Below are 13786 nucleotides of genomic sequence, written 5' to 3'. Positions count from 1 at the left end.
TTAATCTTCAGAAAAGGTATGAAGCTGTTTAATTTTTGAATGTTATCATTTATTCATAGAAGTGATAGTCTGTGTCAGTAAAATCCTTCTCTGTGTTAGAGGACAGGAATGATACTTGTTGAGGTGATCAGAAGATAACGCTTGAAAGTGTTTCTCCTTGATGATATTCCAGAAAGGCATAATTAGCATTCATGGAATTAGTGTGTTATGTTTGATTGTAGTAAAATATGCCATTAAAGGCCATATTCAGCTTTCTTAATGGTAGTTGCTAAACTTTGAAATAAATACAGAAATTATCTGAACCTTGTAATGCAGTTTTTATGAGACACTGGGAATGGAAAGATGGGATAAGCTGCAGAAAACTCCACCTTAAATGTGGTGTGCCCTCTTCCAGATAAACCAAATTAAAAAGAGTGCACAGAAAGTTAATTATTTGAGATGGCAAGACAAAATGCATGGTTCTTCATATTTGCTTTAGTACTGATCACATCCGACCTGTGCACAGTCTCAACTAAACTTCCTTTCTGTGTGTACTTCAAAACCTAATGTACAGATGGTTCTTGCAGACTCTTCATGTTTTTAATATCTTGAGCCCTTTGTAAAAAGGACTGTGAGTCTGATTCCTGTGCTTCATCCGATATGTCTGCCTAGATTACTGAACTTCCCTTCTCTCTGCTCTTTGTTGCTCTGCTTTTTGCTCTTTGCTGTCTCTTGGGTGCCGCATTTGTCCTTGGCTATCACGGTGTGGGGTGCAGACATATGGTGTGAAGCCTTGGATGCACGTGTGCATTATTTCTACCCTTGAATGTTACTTCTGCAGGTAATTCACCCATTTATTGATAGGGTATATTCACTTCTGTGCAAAGCAGGGATACTAACATTATTGAAATTAGATAGAAAATAAGAACCAAAGAAATTCAGAACTTAATTTTCTATATAAAAGGTTTTTAATGTAGTAGCAACTGTATTAATAGATGTCTGCTCAAACTTATAATTTTTTTTTGCCTATTTATTATTTGTTGGTAAAATAAACCAACAGTAATACACATGGTAAATAAATTACATCTGTCAGTCAAGTTTTATGGAGCTTCCTAGCACCTTTCACACTCAGTAACTTACACTTTGATCTTTTTTGGTACAGTAATGTATTCTAATAGGTACTCTAAAGCATAGAAACAGTCCTGTTTAACATGTTGCTGAGGGATATGTCCCATATAGTATATTTGTCTTTTTGCACATGCAGCAGCACTTCAGATAAAAATAACAGAGAAAAGACAGTCTTTCTAGATTGTTTCCTATGACTGACTTTTTGGACTACTATAAACTTCCTTTTTTTTGAGTGAGTGAGTTAGAGGTGTCAAATTACTGGTATTGTGGAAGAACAGACTTTTAAAAAATGTTTACATTTTTGCTTTTTTCCTGTTACAATTTATACTTTGCCCTGCAGTACAAAGATATAGCACAGTTTATGGTACAGTTTTTTTCAGGACTGTATTCATTGTTAGAAGCTTGCTTCATTACTGTTGTGCTCATCTAAATTTCTTTTGTAGGTGCATTTGAGAATTTAGCTTGTCCAGCAGTTAAATATTTCATGGTAATGAGATAGGAAAGGAATGAAAGGGGACACAGTGCATTAAAAGCATTTAGTCCCCATAATGTTTCTGGGGGAAAAACTGGTCTTTAATTTAATTAGAAAAGTAAATTTGGATTGGTATAGAGTAATTATCTCTGCTGTCATCATCACCAAGTAGATCTGTCTACAAATTAGGCATTTTGGAGATCTTACTATGACCTTTTCTGAAGAAACAACATGTGAAACAAATTAATTTCAGTTCTTTTATTTTCTTATTGAAAAACAAATTTAAGAAGGAGAAACAAATTTAAGGTACATATTTATATTTCTTCAAACAGGTGGTCAGTCAGACCAGGGTTACGGATCCAAGGATGAACTTTTAAGAGATGGTGGAGATAATTTTTCTGCAACTGAAACACAGCTAAACAAAGATATTTCTTCTAGAGCTAGAGACTTAATAGAAGGTTAAGTATGCATGTTTAAGTTGATGAAGGCTTTTGGTTATAAATGGGTTTCATGCATTAGACTACCACAAATACTTGATGTATTAGTAATGTTACCAAGCTCAAAATATAACTTTATAAAATCTCTTGTATTACTTCTGTGCCCTAAATAATGGCAGTGGAATACATACAGTTAGAAATAGCTTTTTATTAGCCTAATTTAATATAGATGGAGAAATTGTACAAGTGCTGGGGTACACAGTATTTTACATTTTACATTGCTCTCATTTATATGTTTGAAATCTTGACAATTTTTTTATCTGTACCAGTTGACCTAATAAAAGACACTACTTTTTCTTACGAACTCTTCCCAGCTATAGATGACCCTATCTATCTATCTATCTTCTGTCTTCTGTCCAAATTTTGCCCTTAGTTTTCCTGTATTATATTGTTTTCGATACTGAATGTGTTTCATACCTGGGTTACTAGATCCTTTATGTGAGTTAAGCTTCTAAAGCTTCATTAAACAAGTAGCCCTGCATGAAAATGTGCAAACTGCTGTTCCTACTCTACTTTGATTAATTGAAAAAATACCAGGGGGAGAAATTGGCAAATGCTGTAAGCTTGTGAACAGTTAAGCAGTCTCTGCATAATACTGGTGACTGTCACCTCCCTGGATATTACTTCCAGGAAATGCTCAGTACCTAGTAGGACTGATCCTTTAGGCTGTTATTACATAAGGAAACAACGTTGGAGTTTATGTTTTACCTAACAGTGCAAATGAAATTATTTAGTTAATCTAGTGAAGTTGACATTCTCTTTCTTACAGAGGTTTCTGCAGAGAAATCTTACGAAAAGCAACAGCTGAATACAGAAATTCCAAGTCCAGCTGATCCACCTGCTTGGGGTAACAGTATTGTGAAAGTTCCATCTGGCATTTTTGATATCAGTGGAAGGAAATGCAGTGGGGGTAAGTCACTGGGTGAAACAGAGCTTGCTAAATCCTGGTCTTGTTGTGCTACAGCATTTTGCAATCTGTTTCATGTTATGGAAAGAAACAAAACTTTTATTCAAGGTGCAAATGCCTCATATAACATTTGCATTCCAGCATTATCCTTTGCAAGTGACTTAGGAAGAACCTCTTGATTCTGAGGTTGAAAATCACTATTGAGTAGATCAAAATCCAGATTTTTCCCTGTCCCACACTGAGAGTGTTTCAGTAATGTTCTAGAAAACAAAGAGAATTAAGTGTCTCTACTCTTGGATTTTGTCATCTAAACCTTGCTGATCTTGGACAAGTCTCTTTATTCATGTAGCTTACATTGCCCACATATAATGTGGGAACAACGCGTGTCGTCTTTGTGTTGTACGAAATCTTTTTACTCATTTGGAGATTTACGATGAGGAAGATTTATGGATATATAAAAGCCAAATCTTGGGGCTCAATTTTTTTCTGCCTTCGTGTCTGTGCTTTACTAGGACAAGGTAGTCCAGTTTCAGTGTAGCTTGATAGCAAAGAATTGAGTCTCAGATACAAAGTTGCCCAGAACCTTTTTGGCAATTTTAAGAACTGATGGCTAGCCAAGAAGCAGCATTGATGTGAAACTCAAACATCCTCCAGGACTGGATATGGTACAGTGGGTCCTCTGTTGAGATCCTCATATGGTAGCAGAAAGTTATCTAGGCAATTAATATTCCCAATTCCCCTGAGGAAATAGGAATATTTATAAGATCAGTTTGTATCTTCCACATGCTAAATTTAATTAGTGTTTTCTAAATATACTGCTCTGTCATAAATGAAATAATGCATCTGTATTGGGCAAAAACACGATAGTTTTTTTTCAGAACTTGAATGAGCTACGGAGTTTGATGTATAGGTCTATGACTATAGCTCTTGGGGAAAAAAACAAACCAAACGAAACAAAAAAAACCCCACAAACAACTAGAGCAATTTTTACTTGGAATTTTACCTTCCTTCAGTCCATAGATGTAGTACCTCTTCTTTGCTGGAGGTAGATGAGCTTTTGATAAGGAGATAAAGGAGATTTCACATGATTTCAGAAAATAAACATTTTTGATGGCTATGGATACCATATTAATGCATTTTCTCTTTTAGAAACTGTTTCTAGCCCAGTGTTTATAACTCAGGATTCAGTTGAAGATGTCGTCTTTGGTGATGTTCTTCCTAAGAAAACAAGTGAAAAAAGACAGAAGAGGCAGAAACTGCTTTCAGAGAGAAGCTGCAGTTTCAGCAGTGAAAGCAGAGCAGGAATGCTGCTAAAAAAAGGCAGCTTGGACTTGCATTCTAAAGAAATAGCAAAAATGATGGGAGCGGATGCCAAGATTCTAACAGCAGCTTTATCAGGAGCCAAAACTTCACCCTGTCATATGAATAAATCCCACAGCTTTGAAAATATCATTGACTATCAGGTTTCTGATATAAGTGGCACTTGGAGTTGTGTAACTGAGACTGTTTGGGAACTAGAGCATAAGTCTTCACAAGTGGTAGAAGAACCTGGGGAAGGGCAGGAGCATCTTGAGAATGGAAGAGGTGAAAACATGACTGCAGTGGAAGACATGAACCTTGAACAGTCAGCTGGGTCCAAAACCCAAAAACCAGAATCCGAAGATGCAACTGCCAAAAGAAATAGCTTTTATGGAGTGGTTAAGCCTATCGAAAGGGAAGATGTTGAAGTAGGCTTGGACCCTTTATCTTTGCTAGCTACTGACAGCATGCAGCCAAGTTATCCAGAACCTGGGGAAAAGTTGGTATCACTAGTTGCAGCACGTAATTTGGCAGATGAAATAGAGAGCTATATGAATTTGAAGAATCCATTAGGTAGTAAGTTTCCCAGCATGGAACTGCATAAGCCAGATAAGGAAGCAGAAGCTTCTGATACACTTGGTCACTCCCAAGAAAGGAGGTCAAGCCTGCCTTTGGATCCTGTCCTGCCATCGCCTAAGTCTTATGAAAATCGAAGAAGTCCTCCTGTCTCCAGATCCAAAACATTCACTGGACGATCAAAGCAACAAACCCATCCACAAGTCCAAAAGGAGCGGTCTTCATCTTTGACAGGACTGGGTCGTTCTTCTCAACATGGCTCGTTAGGAACTGTCGTAACAACTTTATCCAATCTGAAGTTAGACAATATACTGTCTGGACCAAAAATGGATGTTTTGAAATCAGGCATGAAGCAGGCTGCCAATGTAGCCAGTAAGATGTGGGGAGTTGTAACTTCGGCATATAGTTACTCAGATGATGAGGTAAGTGTTTTTCAATATGAAAAATTTGGGGAGACAAAGTTAGAGGGATAACTTCTGTCTTCAGAAGATTGCTTCTGAAGGAGGTGTTTTTTATTAAGTATTGACTTATATTAGCTAATAAAATTGCGCTTTATCCATGGTATTAAAACTTACCATCAAAAGGTATTATCCTTGCCATTAAAAAAAATACATTTCAGACAAAAGCAAATTAAGGGGTCTTGATGCAGAAAGTTTGAACTTTTTGTTCTCAGCATTCCCCCCATTTATTTATTTATTTATCTTTATATTTGAAGAAGCTGAGCCAAGAAACCCTAGTAAGGACAAAATTGTGTTACCTTAAATGATGCCACACTGCCTGTCTTCTCATACAAAAACTAAGGTTGTGAAAACAAATCACAAACCTAAGAAGTCATATTGGTGAGAATTAAAGTTGAAAGTCGTAAGGTACAGCCCGAGATCTAGTAAATTTTCTTGTCGGGAATTTGGATGCTAAATGTTATGGTTCTTGTGTGACTAACAGAGTCGTTTTCGGAGTAAAACATTTCAGAGCGTAATTACAAGATCGAAGGAGGAGATAGATGGATGAATATTGTAACTTCCTCTTTTCTACATGTCTTGTTGTTGTGCCTTCAAACACAGTTTTCTCTACTTAGAAGGACCTCTGCTTGATCCACTTAACCCCTCAATCTGGTGTTTGGTTGTAAGGCTCTTTTGTCTCTCCTCTTCAGGCTGCCTTTTTCAAATTCTGTCTTCTTTGTCCAGTGTTCATAAAAGGTGGAGAAGGGGAAGATAGCTGGCTTAATTTCTACATGAAACAAATTTAACTTATGTTGCTAATAGGGTCTCCAGTATTAAATAAATTTTTAAAAATTCTTAATTTTGTTTTTACCTAGATTTTACCTATGACAGTGAAAACTCAATGCTTTGCTTTCTTTCCTGAGATTTTTTTCCTATGATCTAGGAATCTTCTGTGCCTTTCTATTACGTTGACCTATTACATAGAATTTTGTTTAATGGCTCATATTCCATTGATGTGACTTATTCTACTTTTCTTCAAGCATCTTTTCAGTCTCTCCTATTTTATTTCTTTAAATCACCTTTTTTTAATATCCTGATTATTGTACTTTCTTGCATCTTGTGTCTTGGTGACTGTGTTAGTGCTGCATCATTTCAGCTGGTATCTTTCATTCCTATTTTCAGTTCTCAGAATGTGACTTCAACTTGAACCTTTTTTCCGACAATTCCTTCATTTTTTGTAATGTCTAACAAATCACAGTAATGCATAATTTTTCCTTTTTCTCCTGTAATGAATAAGTTTATATCCCTGTAGTTTTGTCACTCAGTTTGATCCTCAGCTAAAGTATTTTCATTGCTAAAGCCTGTCATTTTTTCAATATCTTCCTGCTTCATCCATTATCTGCACTTTTTGAGGTTACATCTTACATTTACCAATTTTTTTAAATCAGGATTTAATCTTAACCTGCGAGTTTAATTATTTATTCTTTAGGATAAAGATGAAAGTCAAATAATGGATGTGGAAGTACTCAAACCCACTATTTTTCTTCTTACATTAAAGGATGAAAGCAACCAACCAGACTATAACTTCCCTGTAGGTTTTGAAGATAATATTTTAGGAGATAATCTGTCGTCAAGAATTGGAGCCCCAGGCCTAATTACAAATGAGCTTGGACAAAGCACTACTAGTCTTGGCAGTAGCAGTAGCAGTGGAGATGCAGGAAGACAGCATTACAGTGCAGGTGAGATTAGTTGGTTTTGTTTTCCCCATAACTTGATTATAATACAACAAACAGGGAAAACTATTGTATGTGAAATCATTAAAACAGTGAAAGCAATGCTAATCTGAAATTATTTCAAACCCTTAAGAGAATTTAAAGCAAATTTTCACTTCTGTTCTGCATTCTTCTCTTGCAGTGGTAAATATTTAGCTAATGTTTCTCTCTTTGTTGAATGTATAAAAAGCTGATACGAGATGCAGGAATTTAACCATAAAAATATGGTTCCTCTGTATGTGATAGGAAGATTCCTAACTAGTTATAGCAAGAAAGACCTGCTCATTCACGTAGTCATAATACCCTGAAAGTTCTTGAAATAATACAGAAAAGACGAGCAGTTTGAAAACCGCAATAGGTGCATAACTAACAGAGAAGGATCTTTTGAGGAGGTAAACAAGCAAACAAAACCAAACCAACAAAACCAACTCCATAGCCCTAAGCACACAAAAAACCCAAAGCAAAAATTTTTCGTCTTTACCATGGAGTAGGAGGTGTTGGATACATACTTCATTTGAAGTTGTGAAGGTAAATAATTGATGACTATATGCCTATTGCTAAATTGTCCTCTTCTCTCCACTGCCACATGTAAAACTGAATTAAGTAAATCTAATAATTTTCAGTTCAGATTTGATTCTTATTTTGAGAAAAAAGATATGTTACTGAACCAGCTCTGGGGTTGATTTAGGTCTCTTTGCAATACAAAAATGATACAAATATTGTAAAACTATCTGCATCAGGAGAGGAAGAACTGTCTTGCAGACTGGAGATAAGCTGGCCCTGTCTCACAAAATCTTGAAAGGTATCTTCTAGTTCCAGTTAGTTAGAAGGGTTATAAGAGCTAACTATAAAGAGTGACAGCCAACAAGCTATGTCAAATTTGTTCACAAACATAAGCTTGAGCTGAAAAAACAGAAGAGCCTTCTTTATAATAGGGGAATGCTGGTAGTATTTTTTTTCAATAGAAAAGTTTGGTCTTGTAAAAAGTAATGCTGATAATTTTGCCTCCTAAAGCCAATTCCACTGTTTCCTTCTGGTGAATATATTACAACTCGTTTTCCCTTTCTCCAGACGGAAACTCATAACCCTGAAACCGAGCCTTACCAAAGAAGCATATTTGTTTTACTGCAATGTTAGCCAGGGAAAACTGAAGCACAGTAATGGCATATTTCATATTGTGCATTTCACCTGGTACTGTCCTTCTCTTCACAATTTACACATGGATGTATTGTTCAAGAAATCATCACCAACTTCTTAGAGTATATACATTGAGCAGTCTTACTGCTCTTTGCCAGTCTTTATTTTTTGTGTTTTTCTTTTACTAATCTGTGATATATTGTGTTAGAAAAATAACCTTGAAATGTTAATCACAAGCATTATATTTATTTATATTGTAATCATAATATCAGTGAGTTACACATACCTTTGGACATCTTTTGGTACAATTTTCTTGCCTTGGTTGAGCTGCAGTTATTTTCTTTGGGAATGGGTTAATTACTATTTGCTTGAATACAAAGCAAATACAAAACAACTCTTTCTATGCAGGTGAAGTTTCATTCCCCAGAAGTATGAAAGTTCTAGATTCTGAGAGATCAGAGCACAGCTCTTCACATAATACTAGTTTATCCAGCATTTTCCAGAACTGTGCAATGGAGGTAAGATTAATACACTCATAGATGAAAGCTGAAATTATTCATTATTACTGTATGCATTAATTACCTGTTTAGTTGGATTGTGATTGTTTTTTTCAAAACATCATTTTCTCATTCTTACTGCAAAGGTGGTTAGGTGGTTAATACTTGTAGCCTGGGGTATGACATCTTTAAAAAAGAAGAGTGTCTTAAATGCTTTTATGTATCCTTCATATGTAGAGAGAAAAGGCTGTTGAGGGAAGCATCAAAACTTGTAGTGAAACAGAAGTTAGAGATGAAACAGACATTTTTGTAGGGTGTTTAAATTTTTTTTCCACATGAAAATTATGTTTTGTTAGTAAATAATTGTATGAGTTCACCACAGCCAGCAGCAAAGCCCTCACACAAGTATTTGCTTACTCCCCCTTCATCAGGATGAGGAAGAAGATTGAAGGGGCAGAAGCAAGAAGAAGCTTGAAGGTTGAGATAAAGACAGTTTAATAAGTGAATTGGGGGGGGGGGGAAAAGGACGGCGACACAACAAAAAAAACCCAGCAATGCAACTGTCAGTCAGCACCATGACACCCCAAGGAACAGCTGTCTTGTAAAAACAAACATATACAGAGTTTTATCTCTGAGTGTGATTTTATACAGTATCTTTTTGGTCGGCTGTCCTGGCTGTGTCCTCTCCCAGCCTCCTTGCTGGGTTGGGTACATAATGAAAAAGTCCACGATGGTGTATAAGGCACTGTGCAGCAACAACTAAAACAATGGTGGAGCTGGTGACCAGTCTAAAACACGGGACTATAAAGAATGCTAACAGGAAAATTAACTCTATCCCGGCCAAACCCAACACGATGTTTTAGTTTGCCTCTCTGTTTCAGTTATTGCTTCTAGATGATTTCTGATATATAGGCAACAGTCACTCTGTTTGCCTTGGACACTTTTCTTTCAGCTGTAGAGTTATTTTGCTAGGTCCTACGTTGTTTTCATTTATGTTTGAGCCTTGTAAAACTTTTGTACTGCATTATGTAAGGGGCATAGTATAGTAAAATAAAAATGTCATTGGGCAGATATCTAAAATATTAGATGCTGTGTTTCATGGTAGGATTTTGGTTTTGTTTCCCATGCAAGTGAAACAAGTAAGAGGAAGCCAAAAAGTCAAGGTGTATGTCCCATTCTTCAGTACAGAATTAATTTTATCATATATTCTCCAGTTCTCTATCTAGTTTAGTGATGAGACTTTTATTAGGCAAAGACCACCTTTATGGCTTTCCATTTGTAGTGAGTTTGCATGGCAAGTTTTGGTAGTGAGGAGGCTGCAGGGGTGGCTTCTATGAGAAGCTGCCGGAAGCTTCTCCCAGGTCCAACAGAGCCAGTGCCAGCTGGCTCCAAGATGTACCCACCTCTGCCCAAGGCCAGGCTTGTCAGTGACAGTGCTGCTGGGATAGCATATTTGAGAAGGGGAAAAAATGCTGCTGTGGGAGAGGAGTGAAAATACATGACAGAAACAGCTCTGCAGACACCCAGGTCAGTGAAGAAGGAGGGGGTAGGAGGTGCTCCATGCACGGAAGAAGATATTCTGCTGCAGCCTCCAGTGAAGACCATGGTGAGGCAGGATGTTCCCCCTGCAGCCATCCTCCCCATGCTGGAACAGGTGGATACCCAAAGAAGACTAAGCTTGTGGAGGAGAGCCCGTGCTGTAACAGGCTTCTAGCAGGACCTGTGACCCCATAGAGAGAAGCATGGAGACTGTCTCCTGTGGGAGGGACCCCACACTGGAACAGGGGTAGAGTGTGAGGAGGAAGGAGCATCAGAGAAAATGTGTGATGAACTGACCACAATTTTCCATTCTCTCTTTCCACGCACCATTTCAGGGAAGGAGGTAGAGAAGTCAGAAGTGAAAGTCAAACGCAGGAAGAAGGGAGGGGTGGGAGGAAGGTGTTTTAAAATTTGGGGTTTATTTCTTATTACTCTACTCAGGCTTTTAACTGGCAGTAAATTAAATTAACTTCTCCTAGTTGAGTCTGTTTTGCTTGTGACAGTAATTGGTGAGTGATCTCCTTGTCCCTGTCGTAACTCACAAGCCTTCTGTCATATTTTGATAGAGTGGCTGTGGTGAGCACCTGATATCCAGCCAGAGTCAACATACCACACAATTATAAAAGTTTCTTTTGTATTTAGTTGCTTTAGTTTGGTTTTGGTTTCTTTTGTTTTTTGGATAAGTAGGCATGCATTTCCTTATACAATTCAAAGCAAATCACATATGCTGAAGGCTTCAAAAAAGCAAGCAATTGCAAATGCCAAATTAGTAACCTTTCAGGGTAATGCTTTTTCCAGGTCAAAAATAAATTACTAATATTTTCATTTCAAAGGTAAAAGTTATGTGAATGAGAGAATTCTGAGGATGATGAGAAAGTATTGGTGAATGCAATTCTCCCCATTGGCTTTCTGATACCTGTTAAATTCCGGTGGATAATAAGCCTATAAAAAATCATTATAGAAGAACTCTGAAACAAGATTGATAATATTCATTCTTTGCTGTTCTAGGTATTGATGTCAAGCTGCTCTCAATGTAGAGCTTGTGGTGCATTGGTTTATGATGAAGAAATTATGGCTGGATGGACAGCAGATGATTCAAACTTGAACACTACCTGTCCTTTCTGTAAAAGTACCTTTCTACCTTTGCTTAATATTGAATTTAAAGACCTACGTGGCTCTGCAAGGTCAGTGTGTTTTATAGATACTGTTTCTGCCTTTGCACCTGTACATGGTTATATTTTTTCACAAGAGGATCTTTGATACCTCTCCCAGTCTAGACTATTTGACAATCATGATTGTGCTGAGGGAAATTATAAGTTGCGTAAATTATTGAGATCCATTGTGTAACAGCCAAAACCCAAAGAATTGGTTGCCTTTTTACCAATTTTTCTTTTCATACTTTCCATACTTTCTTTTTAAGCATAACTCTACAGAAGGTGTAGGCCTGTTTTCATTTTGTTTAGATTTTAAAACAAAGCCTATGGATCTTGAACTTTCTAAAAGCGTATGAAGAAGTTTTTAAATCTGTAGGCAAGGAATTTTTCCCAGATTAAATTTGCTAACAGCTTTTAGTTACACATGCCCCGGTTTATTGTTTCTGCAGTTTAAGCTTCTCTGCTTACTATTTTTACCTCTTTTAGTTGCACTATGAAAACTGGAACTTGATTTAAATTTCTGGTTCTCACTGTAGTGGTTATTGCTATGAAAAAGAGCTTCCATTAGTGTTCTCTACTGCAGAAATTGAATGTCTGTAGCAGCTGTAGAATGTGTAGTTAAAACTTAGCAGATAAAGTCACATTCTTGTTATCTTGTGCCTGTAATGGTGTATGATCATGTAGTCTGTAATGTCACATTACAATAGCAACCATTTTCAGTGATGGGTCAGCTATTGATACACTATTTCTGTTCCTGGGAACCCTGACAAAGTAAGATCATCAGTAATGATTTATGTCCAGTGTAGAATTTCTTCTTTTGCAGATCAGATCTCTCTGTGTTCATTTACTCTGCCTATATAAGTTTTAAGGGAGAGAGTAGGATGAAATTTGTGTCCTGTTGTCAAGCTTGTCCATGTTTTATGTCCTTGTTTTTGCTACTTTTGAAAAGTAAATGTGGAAGATAGGAACTTTATGACTTTGTGCTTATATCTTAACCTTGATATTTTTCTTTCCTCCCATTCCTGTTGTAACTTAGCTTTTTCCTGAAGCAAAGTACCTCAGGAGATAGTTTACAGAGTGGTACCCTTCCGTTAACCACGGATCCCCTGGAGCAGAAACTGTTGTCCAGTCCAGCTGTCGCTGACCTGATCAGTTTTTCAGATGATCTGCAGTCCAGCCACACCATAGCTGAAGAAACTAGCTCTGCAGCTGAGCAGAGGTAGATAAAACAGGATTGTGGGTTCTGTCAGAAATGTGTCAGTACTTCTATACTTCTAAAGTGAAGGTCGGCTTATATACCAAATGCGATAAAGTACAATTTTAACTTGATGATCATCTGCTTCCTCTCTTTCTTTTTGCATGTTTTAAGCATGCTTTTATCAGTTTGAAGTACACTTATTCCACTAAATGAGTAGGTTTTAGAGATACAGCTATAGAAATAAAACTTCATGTTCATCTGCTGTTGCTTAATAGGTAAAACCTCTAATTGTTAAAACAGAATTACCTTTTAAAGTCGCACCAAAATTCAAGCATTATTTCTCCTTTCCTTGTATGTATGTTTTAAAAAGAGGGACACTGCATTATGAGTAAGAATAAGTCAATTGTCTGGAACAGTTTTGTTTGAGAGAAAGCTCTCAGAGCACTGAACAGTTTTGCTGAGTGTGTGTTCTATGACAAATAAAAGCTATGTAAAACTGAAACTCCAAAAAACAATACCACTTTTGAAACAGTTTGAGGGGGGGAAAAAGCATTAAGGCAAAGGTGTCATGTTGAAAGAGGGAAGAACTGAAATAATACTGCTATGAATTGTGACCTTTCTTCTGGGATTGGTTATGTTTTGTTGTAATAGCTTTTTTTGAAGTCGTTACTCAGTTTGGAATTCTGGAGTATTAGTGTCTGGGAACTAATGAGGTGATGCCTGTGTCAGATAATTAAAACTTAAATGAATGTGGTATTAATACACTAAAAGTGAAAGGTGGTATTGCTTATGTTAATGTCTTACTTTGATAACGTATATTTTTAACTAAAGTGAAACTTAGAATGAAGGTCACCTGTTAATTAATCTCTTCCCTCTCTTTGGAGATTATTTGAAAGCAAACACTTTCTATTTTACTTGTTTTTTCTTCTTTATTGTATTTGAAGTATTTTTATCCATTATTTCAGTTATAAGGAGCACAAAATAAAGATTCCCAGATCTACAAACAGCTTGATTGCATGGGTTAAATCTGACAAGCCTGAGTTTGCTTAAATTATCTCGCTGGATGAGTTTGACACCAATTTTTTTCACAATTATTTTGGAATGCAATTTATGAATTGTTTTCTGTTATATTTTTATTCTGTTTATGACAGAGAAAGTAAACATAAAGGGAAGACGATGTAAAAGTGAGCA

General features: G+C 36.6%; 1 protein-coding gene across 1 annotated transcript in view; it reads left to right on the top strand.

The window, feature by feature from the left end:
- The window catches only part of DENND4C (DENN domain containing 4C), a 74223-nt gene that overhangs the window by 49771 nt on the left and 10666 nt on the right, over positions 1 to 13786 (top strand). Inside the window, exons 21-27 of the mRNA XM_027670697.1 lie at positions 1912 to 2037; positions 2846 to 2986; positions 4133 to 5280; positions 6857 to 7037; positions 8616 to 8725; positions 11252 to 11427; positions 12434 to 12616. Of these exons, the coding sequence (XP_027526498.1) occupies positions 1912 to 2037; positions 2846 to 2986; positions 4133 to 5280; positions 6857 to 7037; positions 8616 to 8725; positions 11252 to 11427; positions 12434 to 12616 (2065 nt within the window). The remainder of the gene's footprint in view (positions 1 to 1911; positions 2038 to 2845; positions 2987 to 4132; positions 5281 to 6856; positions 7038 to 8615; positions 8726 to 11251; positions 11428 to 12433; positions 12617 to 13786) is intronic.

Source organism: Neopelma chrysocephalum, unplaced genomic scaffold, assembly GCF_003984885.1.
Source record: "Neopelma chrysocephalum unplaced genomic scaffold, ASM398488v2 Primary Assembly neopelma1_96926, whole genome shotgun sequence".
NCBI classification, from domain to species: domain Eukaryota; kingdom Metazoa; phylum Chordata; class Aves; order Passeriformes; family Pipridae; genus Neopelma; species Neopelma chrysocephalum.
This window is presented reverse-complemented; position numbering and strand designations above follow the sequence as displayed.